At 67.4% G+C, this 16,164-nt stretch overlaps 3 protein-coding genes across 4 annotated transcripts; 1 reads left to right on the top strand and 2 right to left on the bottom strand.

Annotated features, from left to right (window-relative positions):
- Positions 1–1,766: 1,766 nt before the first annotated feature.
- MTFP1 (mitochondrial fission process 1) lies at positions 1,767–3,839 on the bottom strand. The gene is made up of 4 exons (XM_084271896.1): positions 3,758–3,839; positions 2,567–2,694; positions 2,252–2,484; positions 1,767–1,992 (listed from the first exon to the last, which is right to left on the bottom strand). The coding sequence occupies exons 1-4, from the start codon at positions 3,807–3,809 to the stop codon at positions 1,917–1,919; spliced, it is 489 nt and encodes a 162-aa protein (XP_084128022.1). The 5' UTR covers positions 3,810–3,839; the 3' UTR covers positions 1,767–1,916.
- Positions 3,840–4,132: 293 nt separating this feature from the next.
- SEC14L2 (SEC14 like lipid binding 2) lies at positions 4,133–8,536 on the bottom strand. Its single transcript, XM_084272219.1, has 12 exons — positions 8,415–8,536; positions 6,929–7,004; positions 6,778–6,821; positions 6,490–6,549; positions 6,211–6,399; positions 5,913–6,008; positions 5,593–5,653; positions 5,417–5,500; positions 5,187–5,293; positions 4,951–5,090; positions 4,680–4,849; positions 4,133–4,564 (listed from the first exon to the last, which is right to left on the bottom strand). Exons 1-12 carry the CDS (start codon positions 8,466–8,468, stop codon positions 4,413–4,415), a joined length of 1,233 nt encoding a protein of 410 aa, XP_084128345.1. The 5' UTR covers positions 8,469–8,536; the 3' UTR covers positions 4,133–4,412.
- A 3,326-nt stretch (positions 8,537–11,862) lies between these two features.
- RNF215 (ring finger protein 215) lies at positions 11,863–15,544 on the top strand (the record flags this gene model as incomplete). Of its 2 annotated transcripts, XM_084272294.1 has the most annotated exons (10): positions 11,863–12,120; positions 12,945–13,073; positions 13,354–13,425; positions 13,503–13,588; positions 14,007–14,061; positions 14,325–14,429; positions 14,568–14,684; positions 14,762–14,899; positions 15,082–15,184; positions 15,350–15,544. In XM_084272294.1, 10 exons carry the CDS (start codon positions 11,863–11,865, stop codon positions 15,370–15,372), a joined length of 1,086 nt encoding a protein of 361 aa, XP_084128420.1. In that variant the 3' UTR covers positions 15,373–15,544. The 2 variants fall into 2 exon arrangements, with proteins under 2 accessions (XP_084128420.1, XP_084128419.1); XM_084272293.1 differs by having other exon boundaries at positions 15,082–15,544.
- Positions 15,545–16,164: the final 620 nt, after the last annotated feature.

Here is a 16,164-nt window from a genome sequence, read left to right as displayed (position 1 = left end):
GGGCATGTCCCTGTTGCCCTCCTGCCCCAGGTGTCTGCATGGGCAGAAGCTGGGGACCGTGGCTGTCCAGCACCAGAGAGGACTGTCCACCCTCCGGATCACCATCCCGGCCCCTGTGCTACTAGGGGATGAGGATGAGGAGGTGAGGCTGGGGCCATGTCCTTGGTGGTGGGCTCCCAAAGCATTGTCCCTCCTGGGGTGTCCTGCTCCCCATTGGGGTGGTCTCAACCCCACAGGGTTGGGTGGGAGGAGAGCTGGGTCCCTGAGGAAGGATGTGGTGATGGTGGCAAGTTCTACCCAGGGCTGGTGTCTCAGCAGGTCTACGTGCACTGCTTGCTGAGAGTGTGGGGCCCCAGCAGCACCCAGGGGCACGGCGCCAGGTCCTGCTTCTACAGCCAAGCCACAGCCAGGTAAGCTCAGCCCTGGCACAGGCTTCCTGCTGGTGCCCTGGGACAGGAGCACCCACGGGTGTTCTGGGAGCACAAGCCACCCACCCTGGTCTGCATGCCACCTCTTGTGTGGTGGCCAGGTGGCATCACCACAGGTCCCAGCTGCCTCCTGGTGTGGATGAATCGGGGAGGTGCTTGGTGTCACCTGGGGGGGCCTGAGACCTGAAGGCCAAAGTCCAGCCCAAGACCTGGAGTGACCTGCTGGCCTGTGGGTCTTGTGGTGGAGGCTGTGGACCCTTCCACCCACCACCCCAACCAGCCCTGTCCTCTCCTCCCAGCTGGCACAATGCAGAGGACCCTTCCCAGAGCACCCTGTGCCACTGCTGTGCCACCGGCTGTCCCACTGGAGATGTCCTCCCCAGAGAGCTGCCAGGTACTGGGGCTGGGACATGGTGACCCCACCTGGCTTTGGGGGTGTGTAGAGGGTGTGGGTGGGTCCTGGGGCCGTTCCAAACACATCCTCCCACAGGGTTCCCAGGACAGGGGCTGCTCCACTGGGAGACAGTTGGCCCACTGCTGGTGCAGAAGGTGGTGCCGTGGTACAAAGGTGAGCAGACACCCCCGAGCCTCCCCCCAAGACCCAAACCCACCTCCCCAGGTGCCGAAACACCCTCTGACCCACCCTGTTTCGGTTGTGTCTCTCTGCTGTCCCCAGCACCCTGCAGCACTCTGAAGAGGTTCCTGCTGGCTGGGCTGGCCCTGGTGGGCAGCACGCTGGTGGCAGCTGCCCTGCTCGGGGGTCTCCTGGCACTGGCCTTGGCCATCTGGCGCCTGGGCGGGCGCCGGCGGGGTCGGCGACCCCAGAGGCGACACTGCCCCTTCCATGCTGAGCTGCAGAGTGTGGTGGGGGCCCTGGTCCTCAAAGGGCTGGAGAGAGGGGGTGAGGTGGATCCAGACTATGGTGGCTTGGTGCAGGGCTCGGCGTGAGCTGGTCACCCCCGTCCTCCCCAGTAAAAGGTGCCTGGTTGTCTTTCAAGCTTCTCCTGGTGGTACCATGGGGGTGTCGTCATGGGCTGGGGGTGTGCTGCTACACCTGGAAGCCACCGTGGTGCTGGAGGTCCTGGCTTGGGGGGGGGGGGGGGATTTGGATCCCTGGAGCCCCCACTGAAGGTCTTGGCCATGGTGGCAGCTCCTCGGAGACAATCCTCAGGATGTCCCTTGAGGTTGATGGTGGCTATGGAGGGGCTCTCAGCTAGGACCTGGGGTTGCAGGGACCCCCCCATCCCAGAGTGGAGATCCCCCAGGATTTGGGGCCCGTGTCGCCCCTCTCTCCAGGAGGGGACGTGGCAATGGGTCCTCACCAGCTCCCGCACAGCGTCAGGTTTGAAATGGTTTATTAGGACCAGCCCTGGGACACGGTGTGGCTGCTCCGGGGTGTCACCGGAGCGAGGGATCACAGTAGACGGGTCACAGCACCCCAAAAGCAGCAGCATGCCTCAGTTTCCCTGGAATTGGGGGGGTGGGGGCTCAGTGTGGGGCCGGGGGTTCCCCTGGTGCCTTGTAGAGTTTGCGGAGGGTGGAGTCCATCAGGAAATCCACTGTCCTGTGGCAGGAGAGGGGGGGTCAGAGCTGCTGGGGGGGGGGGGGTGTTAGCTACACCCCTCCATCCCCCCACATCCCTCCCCACCCCAAACCAGGCTTAGCACAGTCTCACCCTGCTAATCCCCAGCTCAGCACCAGACTCCCACTAATCTCCAGCCACGTCCTGGCCGCACCCCGGCAAAGCCCCTTTGGGCTGGGGACCCTCCCCCTGGTGTCACCCCCCCTTGGGCCCAGCTCTGGGGGGGGTGATGGGACCGTACCTGTCGATGGGGGTGATGATGAGGGGGATGGCAGCCAGCCCCACGGCGGTGGTGGTCCAGCGGCGCGCGGCCGGGGGCCAGCGGGTGACGGCGCCCAGCAGCGCCAGCGAGGCGGCGCACAGCCGGTTGATGGTGAAGCCGGGGATGGCCACCGAGGCCAAGCTCTGCCACACGAAGGTGTCACCCATGGCCACCGCCACCCGCGTGGCCTGGGCTGGGTCCTGCGCGTGGGCCTGGGGAGGGGGGATGTGACACAAGGGGAGCTTGGGGGGGGGTTCAGCAGGGTTGGGGGGACGGGGAGGGGGTGACACTCACGGTGGCGGCTTTGCGGCCCTTGTCGATGGCGTCGGCTGTCACGTAGGCGGTGGCCACGCCGTAGCTGGCCCACACCACGGGCACCGGCACCAGCGCGCGGAACGACTCCCCAACCTCATTGGCATAACCTGGGGACGGGGGGGGGGTCACCAGTGCCGCTCGTGTCCCCGGGTCACCCCCTGCCACCCCCACTCCTTTCTCCCCCCTCCTGGCTGTCACTGGGAGCGGAGGGTGGCAGCAGGGACGGATCCTGTGTGGCAAGGGTTGGGGTGGGGGGGAGCTGGGTCACCTTGCTTCCCCCATGCTGCCGGCTGGCGACCGGTCCTGGCACCCGGTGCGAGTGGCCGGTACTGGGGGGCGGCACGGTGACCACAGTCGGTGCCCGAGGACAGGTGTCCGTGTCGGGTGTCAGTAACCGGTGCAGTGCCCGTGGTCAGGTGCCTGCTGACTGGCGTGGTGCCGGTTCTTGGTGCCAGCGCCCAGCCCCCGGTGCCATCGCCCGGTCCCCGGGGCGCCACCAGTCCCCGGTGCACAGCCCGGTGCCTGGTGTCATTGCCTGGTCCCCAGGGCGCCACAGGTCCCCGGGGCGCAGCCCGGTGCCTGGTGTCATTGCCCGGTGCTCGGTGTCATTGCCTGGTCCCCGGGGTGCCGCCGGTCCCTGGTGCACAGCCCGGTGTCATTGCCCGGTGTCATTGCCCGGTCCCCGGGGCGCAGCGTGATGCCAGTGCCCGGTCTCCGTGCCCGGTGCACGGCGCAGTGCCCGGTGTCAGTGCCCAGTTCCCGGTATCAGGGCCGGGTACCCGGTGCGCAGCGCGACCCCAGTGCCTGGTCCCCGTGCCCGGTCCCTGTGCCCGGTCCCCGGTGCCAGGCCCGGGTCCCCGGTGCGCAACGCGATCCCAGTGCCCGGTTCCCGTGTCCGGTCCCCAGTATCAGTCCTGGGTACCCGGTGCGCAGCCCGATCCCAGTGCCCGCTTCCCGTGCCCGATCCCCGGTATCAGCGCCGGGTACTCGGTGCGCAGCGCGATCCCAGTGCCCGGTTCCCGTTCCCGGTGCGCGACGCAGTGCCCGGTGCCAGTGCCCGGTCCCCGATGTGCAGGGCGGTCCCGGTCCCCGGTGCCAGCGCCGGGTCCCCGGTGCGCAGCGCGGTGCCGGTCCCCGCGCCCGCTCCCCGTGCCCGGTGCCGGCGCTCACCCAAGTATCGGACCCACGTGTCCCGGTAGGTGTCGCGCTCCACCGCCCCCATCCCGCGCGCTCCCGCCGCCGCCGCCGCCGCCCGCCCCGCCCCGCCCCGGAGGACGCGTCACCGGGACCCGGCCCCCGCTACCGCCCCGGTCTCCGCCCGGCCGCGAGATGGCGGCGGGAAGGCGGGGCCCGGCCGCACGTGATCCCCCCCACCCCTCCCCCGACATCCCCCCCTCCTCCCGGGCGCGTGGCCCTACGTCACCGGCGGCCACGTGGGACGGGGGCGGGGGCTGGTGGGGGGGTTGGGGGGGTGGACGGAAAGGGATCGGCGCGGGGTTCGGTTGCGGGGCCGGTGCGGCGGGACAGAGAGCAGAGGAGACCCGGCGCGGTCCGTCCCTTTACTGCCCGCCCCGCGCAGCAGCGGGGGGGCCGCAGGACCCACATAAGGCACAGGCGGGGCGGGGAGGGGGGACACACACACACACCCCTCTGGGCTCTCTCCCGACCCCTGAGCTCCACACACCCCCTCCCCCAAACCCCCCCCCCACCCCTTCTCCATCCTCCCGGGGCCGCGGAGCAGCCGCCTGCCCGGCTGCGGGAGCTCGGGGTACCCCCCGCGGCGTGGGGTGTGTGGGGGGGGGCTACACACGCCGCCGTGGCCGGGTTAGGGGCTGTGGTTGATGGACACCTCGCTGAGCTTGTCCCCCAGCTTCTGGATCTGCTGTGCGGAGGCGGTGTCGGGCAGCAGCACCTCCACGCTGTAGCTCACCTTCTTGGCGTGGAGGTAGCTGTAGGTGTTGTCGAAGCGCAGGACGTCTGCGAGAGGAGATGGGGGAGGGAATTGGGGTGTCAGGGGGTCAGGGAGCATCCCCCCCACCCCTAGCCGTGGGGTGCACCCTCCCAGCGTTGCGGGGAAGGGGTTGTTGCTCACAGATGCCGGGGGTGGAGCAGGTGAGGGAGCCGTCCTCGGGCACCATGTGGGAGTTGTAGCGCTGCGTGGGGTACACCTCGGTCATGTCGCCCGCCCGCTGCCTCTCCCCGATCTTGGTCTTCAGGTACACCCCGAAACCCACGTCAGAGCCCTCCGAGCGGAACTGCCACCTGGGACGACACACGGGAGCCGTGGGGGTCCCGCGGCAGGGCTGGGGGACCCTTCCCGTTAGCCCTGCTGTGGTGCAGAGGGTGTCCCCCCCACTCCTCACCTCAGGACGCAGCCAGGGAAGAGGATCTCGTACTCGACCTGGTGGGACGAGCCGCGGTTGACCACCACCGTGTGCTCGTACTGCTGCGCCAGCTGGTCCCGCACGTAGTAGTGCTGCGGCACGTCCCCCCCGTAGTTGATCTGGAAGGGGATGGAGGTGGACGTGGGTCTGAGGAAGGGGGGAAGGGAAAAATCACCTGCCAACCCCTTCAGGAACTGAGGGGTGGCTTCTCCTACCTTGCTCGAGCACTTGGGGTCCCCATTGGGGTCTGTCAGGGTCCCCCCATATTCCACGGGGATCTGAGCGGGGTCGATGTACTTCTGCAGGACTTCCTTCCAGTTGGCTGGTGGGGTGGAGGACAGCGGGTTTGGTGGGGGGGGGGAGCCGTGATCCTTGCAAGGACCCCCCCCATCAGGGTTGGGGTTTCACCCCTGGGTGTGACCAGCAGGGAGTGGGGAGGACTCACATCCCAGGACCACGACCTTCTTGCGGGTGTCCTCGCTCAGGAAGTGCTTGACGAGGTTGTAGGCCACGGGGAAGATCTTGGGGGCTGGGGGGGGTGTGGGGGGGGTGAACAGGCAGTGTTAGAACAGGGGTCAGCACCCAGCTTGGGGGGGAGCAGGACTGTGGGGCCAAACTCACCCTTCACAATGAACAGGCGCTTGAGGGACTCGGGGTAGTTCTCCTCAAACATGGACAGGAGCTGCAGGATGGGGAGAGCTTCAGCTCATCCTCCCTCACCGTGTACCCACCAGGGCATGGGGGGAGCACAGCGGGGTGTGGGCGGGGACACCCCTCCCAAAACACCCACGGGGGTGCAGGGCACCAGCAGCAATCTGCTATTTCATCACCCCTCTCAAGGCTCCGCATCAGCCCACAGCCTTGTGTCACCACATCACCCCCACAGCCCCGGGGTGGTCCAGGGGAGATGGGGGGTGTTTGTTGGTCAGGGAGTCCCTCACCTCCCCGTACGTGTCCACAGCTGGCTTCCAGAGGTGCTTCAAGCCCAGGCCCTCACAGTCGTAAACCATCAGCACCATCTCAATCTTCTTGCCCAGCTGGGATGAGAGGATGGGGGGGAAGAAGCTCAGGCAGTGCCCAGCCCCTGTGGAGACCCCCCTCAAGGCTGGAGCCCCCTCCCAAAGGTTGGTGTGAGGAGATGGGGCATCGTGGGGCAATGTGGGTGCTGGGGCTGGGATTGTAGGGCTGGTGGGGACAGTGGGGAGGTGGGCTGCAGGCAGGGCACGAGCAGGCACCCACCTTCTGGCTCTGCTGCTCGCACTCGTGCCGCAGCATCTCGCAGTCCCGGAACTTGTTCTTGAGCAGGTCCTGCTTGGAGGCGGAGAAGAGCAGCCCCTTGGCGTCCAGCGGCCCGATGATCTCGTACCAGATGGGGCTGCCCTCCCGGTCGTAGCCACACATCCCCCCTGACATGTACTTCCTGATCACCTGCGGGAGCACAGCGGGCTCAGGGGGGCTGCACACCCCCCCCCCCTGAGGAAGGGGGGACAGTTCTGTCCTGGGGTTGGGGACACCCACCTCAGGGGCCTCCCAGGAGAGGATGTTGTCAGCATCCATGTACTTGCGGACCTCCAGGTGCTGCAATGGGATGGGGGGGCAGAGTGAGCTGAGGTGAGGGGATCTGGGGACTCCCTGTGAGGATGGGGTGCTTCCCACAGGCAGGTCACCCCTGTCAGGGGAGAGATGGGCTGGGGTGGTGGCCCAAGGCACCCTCTCCCATCCAGTTGACAACTGGGAGCTTGATGGCAGTATGACAGCGTGTTGTGTGTGTGGTGTGTCCCCAAAAAATCAGGGTGCCCCTCTCACCTTGCGGAGCATCGCCTCCGACTTGGGCAGGTCGAAGCAGCGGGCTGCAAGAGAGCACAGAGCTCAGCCCCATCGCCAGCGTCCCCTTGGGGCTGCAGCACCCCTGTGGGGTCTTCCAGCCCACCCCCATGTCGTGTCCCCCCCAGGATACCTCGGAGCCATTTCAGGAGGAAATAGTCATCCTGGGAGGGCAGGGAGGGCAGCACGTCCTGCAGCTTCTCCCGAAACTGTGGGAAGAAGAGGGACCGTTGGTGAGGGGTCCTTGCTCCTCCCCAACCAAAAACCCCAAGGCTGGAGGTTTGTCCGCTCACTGTCACACACCCCTTCCCCAAAATGAAGTCCCAGGAGAGAAGAGACACCCTGCACCTTGACCCTGCCACCATGAGCAGCCAGGGTGAGCTGCTGGTCTCCGCTCTCCTCCCTGGCAGGGACTTGTCCCCAGCCCAGCCACCGAGCACTGGTTGTCCCCAGGCCAGGTCCCCTCTCACGGGGCTGTGAGTGGGGGTCCCACCAGCCACCCTCACCCCACAGGGACCAGGCTGACCAGTCCCCTGCTCCACTGTCACCGGTAGCATCCTTTGGGCTGGAGCCGGTCACCAGACAGTCATCACTTGTCCCCCCTGATGCGGTGACATCCCCGCGAGTCACAGCCACCCCCAGCCAGCCCGGAACAGGCAAAAAGGGGGTGTCAGAGCACAGCACTGAGGGTGATTTGGGGGTGCTGGGGCACCTCTGGCACGTGGCCTTGCTCACCCCGACCAGACTCCAGCTGAAATCTCTGTACCAGCCCGGGACCTCCCCTTAATGAGGCTGATTAGATTATCTCCCGCTGAATTTAGGTGTAATTAAACCCGGGATTAGCTGCTTCACCCTGAGAAAAACAAGGTGCCAGCGGACGGGTTTTGCAGCTCTCCCTTCTCGCCTTGGCACCCAGGAGGGTTTCACCTCTGCCCCATCCTGCCCCCCCCCCCAGCCTCTGGAGCCAGCCGGGGTCATCGCCCGCGGCTGGAGTTTGGTTGGGTCGGAAAGGCAACGATAAGATAAAAGTTGTTGCCCTCTCAGCAGGGTGGAATAAGCCCGGATAAAGCCCAGTGCCCCAGCGAGGTGCCAGCCAAGGCGTCGGGGGTGGCTGTGGGTGGGTGGCAAGGCTGCCACGGCGGTATGGGTGGCATGGCCACCACAGTGGGCGACTGCTGCCAGTTTGGATGGGCACCCTCAGCCCCGGGGGCATCGTGGTATGGTGAGGGGTTCCCCCCAGTCACTAGTGGGAGGGATGGGAGAGCAATGGGGGCCGTGCTGGTGCCCCATCCCAGGGGAGCGCTGGCGGGATGTTGTCACTGGAGAGACCCACCCCGGGACATACCCGGAACGGTCCTTCCCCAGTGGGCAGCCCCACGGGTGGGGGGGGCTTCAGCCTGTGGGTTCGTGCTCCGAGGGTGGGTGAGGGGCGACGGGACGGGGGGGGGCAGAAGCACCCCCGGAGCCACGGCCGGGAGCGGGTGATGCCGGGGATGCAGGAGCGCGCTGGGGCGGCTCTGCGCAGGCCGGCAAGGGCGGCCCCGAGTCCCGGCCCCGCTCCCCAACCTACCCTCCCCGCCCCGTCCCTCCGCCTTCCCCGGCCGCCCGTACCGGCTCACCTGGGCCAGCGCCTCCGCCTGCCGCGGGCTGAGGTCCCCGACGCGGCCGCTCATGGTGCCCCGGCCGCGGCTGCGGGATGCGCCGGCTCTGCCGGGCGGCCGGGGCGGCGGCAGGTTGCGGAGGCTCCGGAGCGCCTCCCCCTGCCCGCCCCGCCCGCGCCGGCCCGCCCCGGCCGGCCTTGGACCCTGCCCGCCGCCCCCTGCCCGCCCGGTCAGCGGCCGCCTCTGCCCCGGCAGCTGGGGGTGGGGGGGTGGGGGGGTGAGGGGGGGGGTCGGGGGAATTGGGGAGGGGGCAGGGGCATGGGGGCTGCAGGGGATGAGTCACAGTCACAGCGCTGTAGGGGTTGGGATGGATCCTCCAGAGATCAGCGAGTCCAACCCCCAAACTGGGGTGTTGGGGAAGTTTGGGGGGTGTAGGGGCTATAGGGGCTGTAGGGGGAATGGGGACATGGGGAGGGAAGAGATGTGAGTAGGGAAGGTATTGGGGAGGTGGGGGGGGTATGGGAGTTATAGGGGTACAGGGACACGGAGGGGTTGGGGTATTGGGGAGGTGTGGGGGATACAGAGGTAGAGAGGGTATGGGGTAACAGGGCATACAGGGGGCTCTAGGAGGTATGGGGGATACAGAGTATGGGGGGGCAGGGGGACTTGGGGGTTATAGGACATTTGGGGGAAGTGTGGGGGCTTATAGAGGCTATGGGGATGGCGTATAGGGTGGATTGGGGTATAGAGTAGGAGGCACAGGGATATGGGGGGCAGGGATTTATGGGGTTATAATGAGGGGGATGGGGGGATAGGGGGTACAGGGGCACATGGTAGGCACAGGGGCATGGCAGGTTCAGGGGGTATGGAGGTGTATGGGGGGTTACAGAGTGATGGGGAGCACGGGGCATATGGGGAGGGATACAGGGGGCATGGGGCCATGGAGTGGGAAAGGGGACAGTGATGGGGATGGGTGGGAGATGGGCAGAGGAGGTGGGGACAGGATGACAGCTCAGGCTCAGGGGCTGGCAGACAGGGACAAGGGACAGGGTGCTGGGGAGAGGGGATGTCCCAGAGGTTCCCCCATCCCCACTGTCCCCTCCCTGGAGTGCTGGGCATGTCCCACGGAGCCATGAATGCCCCTCAGAGCTCTGCAGGCCCCACGGCCCCAAGTGTGCCACAGACCTAAGCGTGCCACCGAGCCACATGTGTCCATGGATGTCCCAGGGAGTCATTCCCATCCCACACAGCCACCTGTGTCCCCTGTCCCTGTCCCCTGGAACTGTAAGAGTCCCTGGGAGCCACCCGTGTCCCACAGACCCCGGGACACCCCACGGAGCCATTCGCATCCCACGGCTCTCCCACAGTTGAGTCCCCTCTGTGGGGCAGCACCCCGGGCAGCAGCACCCCGGGCAGCAGACCCCCCCCCTGCTCTCTTTTTGGGCTCCTCCACCACCCCCCTGCAGGATTTTGCCATCAGCCCCGGGCAGCCCCGGCCCCAGCCCGGGTTGGGGCTGTTGTTTGTGGCAGAGCCGAACCCGGAGGTTTCGCAGTGCGGTTAAACCGGCTCCGGTTGCCGGCCGTGGGTGGAGGGACCCTCCCCACCCTGCGATTAAACCCCCGCACTTGCAACACGGCTGGGGACATGGGGGGACATCAGGGACACACCCAGAGCCGCCCCGCAGGCATCCAGTGTCCGTAGAGGCCGGGATGTCACAGCCCCGTGTCCCCAGCCCTGTCCTGGCCCCTGCCAAAAGCAGGTCAGCGGCGGGGCCCGTGCGGCCACTAATCCTCCTGGCAAATCCCCACGGCAAATGTGGGGCACACGTGGCTGGAGCAGGGCCAGGAGGGTGGCACCGTCTGGGGCTGGGATGGTTGAGGGGTGTCAGGTTGGATTTTGGGGTGCTCAGGTGTCCCCCAGGTGGGTGCCCACACGTGCCGTGGCTGGAGGGTGAGGCGATGGGGATGCAGGGTGAGTGGGTGTTCCTGTGTCCCTGTGGCTGTGTCCCTGTGTGCTCACGTGTCCCTGTGTGCCTGTTGTACCCCTGCCAGCCTCTGCATCCACAGGGACCAGGCATGTCCCAGTGCCTGTCCTTCTCCCAGTGCCAGTCCTGCTCCTGGTCCTGCTGTCCCTGTCCCACTGTCTGGCAATGGACTGGGTCCACAGGTGCCTGTCCCAGTCCCTGTCCTGCTGCCAGTCCCTGTTCCCTACCCTGGTCCCAGTGCCTCTCCTGGTCCTGGTCCCTGTCCCATTTCTGGTCCAGGTCCTTGTCATGGTGCTGGGCCCATCCTTGTCCCTGGGCCCTGTTCTGCTGCCCAGCCTGGTCCTGGACCTTCTCCCATTGCCTCTCCTGGTCCCCATCCTAGTCCCATCCTGGTGTCTCTGCCAGTCCTGCCCCATCCTGGTCCCTGTTCTGGTCCCTCTCCCGTCTCCTTCCCATGTCGTCCCAGTCCTGATGCCTCTTCTGGTCCCTGTCACCAAACCATCCTGGTCCCTCTCCTGGCCGCCCCCCCTTCCCATCCTGGTCCTATTCCCCCTCCCTCCTCCCGTTGTCTTCCCAGTCCCTGTACTCCTCTATTCCAGTTCCCCTCCCGTTCCTGTCCTGGTGCCCTCCCGGAGTTCTCCCCCATCCCGTTTCCCCCCATTCTGGTGCCCTCCTGGTGTTCCCCCACATCCTCTGTGTGTGTTTCCCCTCCACAGCCTGTGCCCTCCCAGCCCATGCCCTCCAGCCCCTACCCCGCAGCCCGGTGTTCCCCAGCCCAGTGCCCCCCAGCCCAGTGCCCTCCTGGTGTTACCCAGCCCGGTGACCTTCTGGTGCCCCACATCCTGTGCCCTCATACCGGTGCCCCCCATCCCAGTGCCCCTCATCCCAGTGTTCCCCAACCCATTCCCCCCAGCCCAGTGCTCTCTGTGTTCCCCAGCCCAGTAACCTCCTGGTGCCCCCCATCCCGTGCCTCCAGCCTGGTGGTCCCAATCCCATGGCCTCAGCCTGGTGCCTTCCCAGTGCCCCCAATCCCATGCTCCCAGTCTAGTGCCCTCCCAGTGCCCCCCATCCCGTGCCCCCAGCCCATTCCCCATCCCATGCCCCCCCATCCTGTTCCCCATCCCATGCCCCCCATCCTGTTCCCTAGCCCATTCCCTATCCCATTCCCCATCCCATTCCCCATCCCATTCCCTATTCTGTTCCCTATCCCATTCCCCATCCCGTTCCCCATCCCGTGTCCCCATCCCGTGTCCCCATCCCGTGCTTCCCATCCCATTCCCCATCCCATTCCCCATCCCGTTCCCCATCCCCTTCCCCATCCCATTCCCCATCCCGTTCCCCATCCCGTTCCCCATCCCCTTCCCCATCCCATTCCACATCCCGGTTCCCTCCCGGCTCTCGGCCGCCCCTTGGCGGCAGCGGGACGCTCAGCGGATCCTCCGCGGCGACAGGGGGCGCTGCGGGGCGGGCGGAGCGCGGCGATGGCGGCGGTGCGGGCCGCGCTGCTGGCGCCGCTGCTGGCGCTCTGCCGGGGCGGGCCGGGCCCGGGGCCGGTGCTTGCCGCTCGCGTGGAGGTGGCGGTGGCCGGGCCGGGGCCGGGGCTCGGGGCCGGGAGCGGGGCGGCCGCGGCGGCGGGGCCCGGCGGTTCCTACACGCTGCGTGGGGCCCTCATGGGGGGCGGCCGGGGCCGAGGGGCCCCGCGGGAGGAGCAGGAGGAGATTCGCGGGCGCTTGTGGCTGGTGAGCGCCGGGGCTGGTGGCACCGGAGAGAACCGGGCACCGGGGCAGGAACCGGGCACCGGGGGGAGCCGGGCACCGGGGGGCTGCGGGCACCGGGGGGAATCGGGCAGGAACCGGGCACAGGGGGGCTGCGGGCACCGGGAGGGCTCTGAGCACCGGGGAGAGCCGGGCAGGAACCGGGCAGGAACCGGGCACAGGGGGGAACCGGGGCAGGAACCGGGCACAGGGAGGCTGCGGGCACCGGGGGGAACCGGGCAGGAACCGGGCACCGGGGGGAACCGGGCAGGAACCGGGCACAGGGGCAGGAACTGGGCACCGATGGGAACCGGGCACAGGGGGGCTGCGGGTACCGGGGGGAACCGGGCAGGAACCGGGCACCGGGGGCAACCGGGCACAGGGGGGCTGCGGCACCGGGTGAGGCACTGGGGAGGCTGCGGGCACCGGGGGACTGCGGGTACCAGGACGGCTCTGGGCACCTGGGGGGAACGGGAAGGTCTGGGCGTTGCCTTTGGGTACTGGGGGGCACTGGGCGGCAGTGGGCAGTGTGGGGAGCTGTTGGGCTGGGGGGGGTGGCAGGGGGGAGCAGTGGGACCAGGGGGCGCAGGGGGGTCAGTGGGGACAGGGAGGGGGCTGGGGGCGCAGGCAGCGGGGTGCCCAGCGGCAGAGGGGGGGTGAGGGCAGGGATCGGGGGGCAGGGACTGGGTCTGGTCCCGTGCAGCTGTGCCTGGCTCCCGAGGGGGGCGGGGGGTAGGGGGGGGCTGTGTGCTTTGGGGGTGCCCTGAGCTTTGGGCACCCATCCTGGCTGATGCTGCCTCGCTGCCCAGGTGGGAGATGCGGAGCCCGAGCTGGGCTCTGATGACAGCTGGATCGGCGTGGTGCCCGTGGGCGAGGAGCCATCCGAAGCCCCCCGTGGCGCCAAGGAGGAGTCCTTCACCGCCGCTGTCGTCAGCAAGGTGACACCCTCAGTCCCCTCTCCTCTCCCTGGGACCGCAGTGGGAGCTCATGAGCCCTCGGGGCACCTCCTGGAGTGTCTGCTCACCCGATGGAGGGAGGCCTGTCCTTGTGGTTGGTGGCAGGGGCATCCCTGGCAGGGCTCCCAGGCGGTGCCAGCCCCTCTGGGGTGCCCTGTGGTACTCAGCTGGGGAAAGAGGCACTGGGTGCTGCCTGCAGTGGGACAGGGCACAGCCCAGCTGCCCCTTCTGCCCTCTGAGCTTGTGCCTTCTCACTCTGCAGATGAAACGAGCCCTGGTGCTGGGTGCATCAGCCCTGCTCATCCTGGCCCTGAACCAGAACGCCATCCGGGAGGTAGGAGAGTCCCGGCGGCGGGTCCCAGAGCCACTCTTGTGCCCAGCTGACGGCTGTTGTTTTCCTCTCTGGTGCAGCTGGATGTTTCCCAGCTTCTTGCCAAGCCTGTGATCGTGATCCAGTCCTCGGATAACGTCACCAAGCTGCTGGGAGCGCTGCTGAGGTGCGGGCTGGGGCAGTGGGAGAGGCGGGGTGGGAGCGGTAGCTCTGCCCTAGGCCCTTTCCTCTCCCTGCTGCGGCAGTGGGGGGGTGGGTTGGGTTCTGGCTCCCGCTGTGCAGAGGCCAGCTGAGGCTGGGCCACGTGTTCCCATGGGTGTGAGTCTGATCCAGCCCTGCCCCAGGTCCCCACACAGCAGCAGGGGCTGATGGTGGCTTTGGCCAAGCTCTGTACAGAGGAGCCAGGCCAGCTGGTTATCAGCCATCACCTCCCTGCGCAGTTCCTGCCCGGTGCCCCACTCGCCTGTGGCTCAGCAGGGGCTGCCTGTCCTTGGGGAAATCGGGGGGTCCCTGGCACTGGGGTGCTGTGGGACAGGGCCTGCTGCGCCCACGGGATCGACATTCCTCTTGCCTTTTGCTCACAGGGGGCTCCAGGCTACGGCGAAGATCACATACCAGGCTGTGCTGCTGGAGAACCTGGTATGTAGGCTGTGCTCTTCCTCCTCTTCTCTGCTGGTGAGAGGGAAGGGGCCAAACCTCCCTGACTGATGGGGAAGCTGAGCGGCAGGGAGCAGGACTCCCATTCCCAATGGCTGCCTTCCCTGGTCAGCTTCCCCAGACACTGGCTTAGTGGGAGCAGGGAAGCTGGCAGCTGCTGGCTGTTCCTCTTCCCCTCGATCCACCAGTGCAGGCAGCACCACGAGCCGTCGCGGCTGCCGGCAATGCCATCTCCTCCCTTTCAGGGAGTGACCCTCACACTCTGGTCGACCTGCGGCCTCTCCCGAGGGGGCCTCTACGGGGAGTGGCAGGGGGTCATCTGCACTGGGGAGAACAGCTCCCAGGTCCAGGTACGTGTGCTGCTCCCCACGGAGCTGAGGGTGCTGGTACGTGGCGGCGGCGGCAACGGCAGGGCCGGGAGCAGAGTGGGGCTCTGCAGTTGGTGCCCTCACCCAGCACCTGACTGCCTGCTGGTTCTGTCCCTGCAGAAGTACCTGCAGCAGCTGTGGAACACCATCCTGCTCATCGCCCTGCTCCTCTGCACCGGCGTGATGGTGCAGGCCCAGCGGCAGTCGCGGCAAGGCCTGTCGGAGCAGGATGCTGAGGTGGGGAGGTCTCCTCTTGGCTTCTCACCGAGCAGAGCCGTGGGCCGGTGCCTGACCCCCCTGCTCTGCCCTCGCAGCTGGACCTGAAGCAGCACATTCGGCGGCGGCTCTCGGCGCTGAAGACTCGGCGCTACCATCCCGGCAAACCGCCCCGCAGCCGGGCCTGCGAGATCGACAGCTGTGCTGTCTGCCTGGACCAGTTCCACAAGAGCCAGGTAGGGACTGGGGGGGACTGGTGCTGCTCTAAAGGCCTGCAGCCCATCCTGGTCACCACCGGGTGCCACCGGCGCTTGTGCCATCCTTTTGCTACCCGGGGCCAAGCGACGGGAGGCGAGGGCTGCGGCACAGCCGTGGTACCGCTGCCCGGCTCTGCTGACGTGTGCCGCCCTCCCCACAGTGGCTGCGGGTGCTGCCCTGCTGCCACGAGTTCCACCGGGACTGCGTGGACCCCTGGCTCCTCCTGCAGCAGACCTGTCCTCTCTGCAAGCGCAACATCCTGGGTGAGAGCTGCACCAGCACCCTGCTCTGACCGGGGAGAGCACGTGTGCGCGGGCAAGGGCTGGGGAGGAACCAGAGTCCCCCTGGGTGAAGGCTGGGGAGGAACCAAAGCCCCCTCCCAGGCTCCCCATGCGATGGCTCTCCCTCCTCCTCCTCCTCCCTTCCAGGGAACCACTGCACGGAGAGCTAGCTGCCTGACAGCCCCAGTCCAGGGAGAGAGCCAGCGCCGCTGCGGGGAGAGGGAGGGAGTCTGGGGGGTGCTCGGCATGCGGCGCTCGCTGCGGGAGCGGGATGGGTGCGGCTGTGCCCATCGCGGCACCCGCCCCATCAGAGAGTGAAGGAACTCTGGGCACTCCTGCTGGGCGTGAGTAGTGGGGTGGGGGGGTCCAGACGGCCAGTGCCAGGGGGTTGGGGGAAAGGGCGCTGGGAGAAGCAGCTGCGGGAGCACCCATGGGTGTAACGGGGCGGGGGGCACGGAGGCCGGGAGAGCCCTGGCCTGGCTGCATCCCCCCCCTTCCTTGTAGTCAGTTTTCTAAGTCTTTTATTTTTGTTGTTGTTGTTCTGTTTGCTGGGCAGGGAGAGCCCAGCTCGGGGGGTCATCCTGAGCCCCACCACACTGCTGGTGCATTGGGCAGCAGCTCTGCTGGGGCCTGAGCCAGCAGGGCTGCTGGGTGACCCGCTGCCTCGCTGCAGGAGGGAGGGGGGGGGGCAAACTCTTTATTTATACTAACTTATTAGAAAGAACAGCACAAGGTGGCTGCAGAGACTGAACCTGGAGCTTGTTTGGCTGAACATGGGGCTGCTGCAGTGGCCAGGCCCTCACCATCAGCCCTCACCAGGCAGAGGCTGCTGGGTCGCAGTGCTGTACGCGTCTGTGTCCATTAAATACGGAGCAAGGAGAGGCTGACGTGTCTTGTGTCGGGGTGGTGCTGGGTCCCACCACCCTCTGAGCCTTCCCTGGGGGCTTGGGGCCAGGCAGCTG

This window comes from Gallinula chloropus (genome assembly GCF_964237585.1).
Source record: "Gallinula chloropus genome assembly, chromosome: 17".
Lineage (NCBI taxonomy): Eukaryota > Metazoa > Chordata > Aves > Gruiformes > Rallidae > Gallinula > Gallinula chloropus.
The sequence above is the reverse complement of the archived record's forward strand: the minus strand, read 5'-3'. Positions and strand labels throughout refer to the sequence as shown.

Coding starts and splice junctions, on each gene's coding strand:
- MTFP1 (XM_084271896.1), bottom strand. CDS start 3,809: ATGGGGGCGGTGGAGCGCGACACCTACCGGGACACGTGGGTCCGATAC. Junction 2,695..3,757: donor CACGTGGGTCCGATACTTGG/GTGAGCGCCGGC, acceptor CCCCGTCCCCAG/GTTATGCCAATGAGGTTGGG. Junction 2,485..2,566: donor AGGGCCGCAAAGCCGCCACC/GTGAGTGTCACC, acceptor CCCCCTCCCCAG/GCCCACGCGCAGGACCCAGC.
- SEC14L2 (XM_084272219.1), bottom strand. CDS start 8,468: ATGAGCGGCCGCGTCGGGGACCTCAGCCCGCGGCAGGCGGAGGCGCTG. Junction 6,822..6,928: donor CCTCCTGAAATGGCTCCGAG/GTATCCTGGGGG, acceptor GCTCTCTTGCAG/CCCGCTGCTTCGACCTGCCC. Junction 6,400..6,489: donor TCTCCTGGGAGGCCCCTGAG/GTGGGTGTCCCC, acceptor GTGCTCCCGCAG/GTGATCAGGAAGTACATGTC.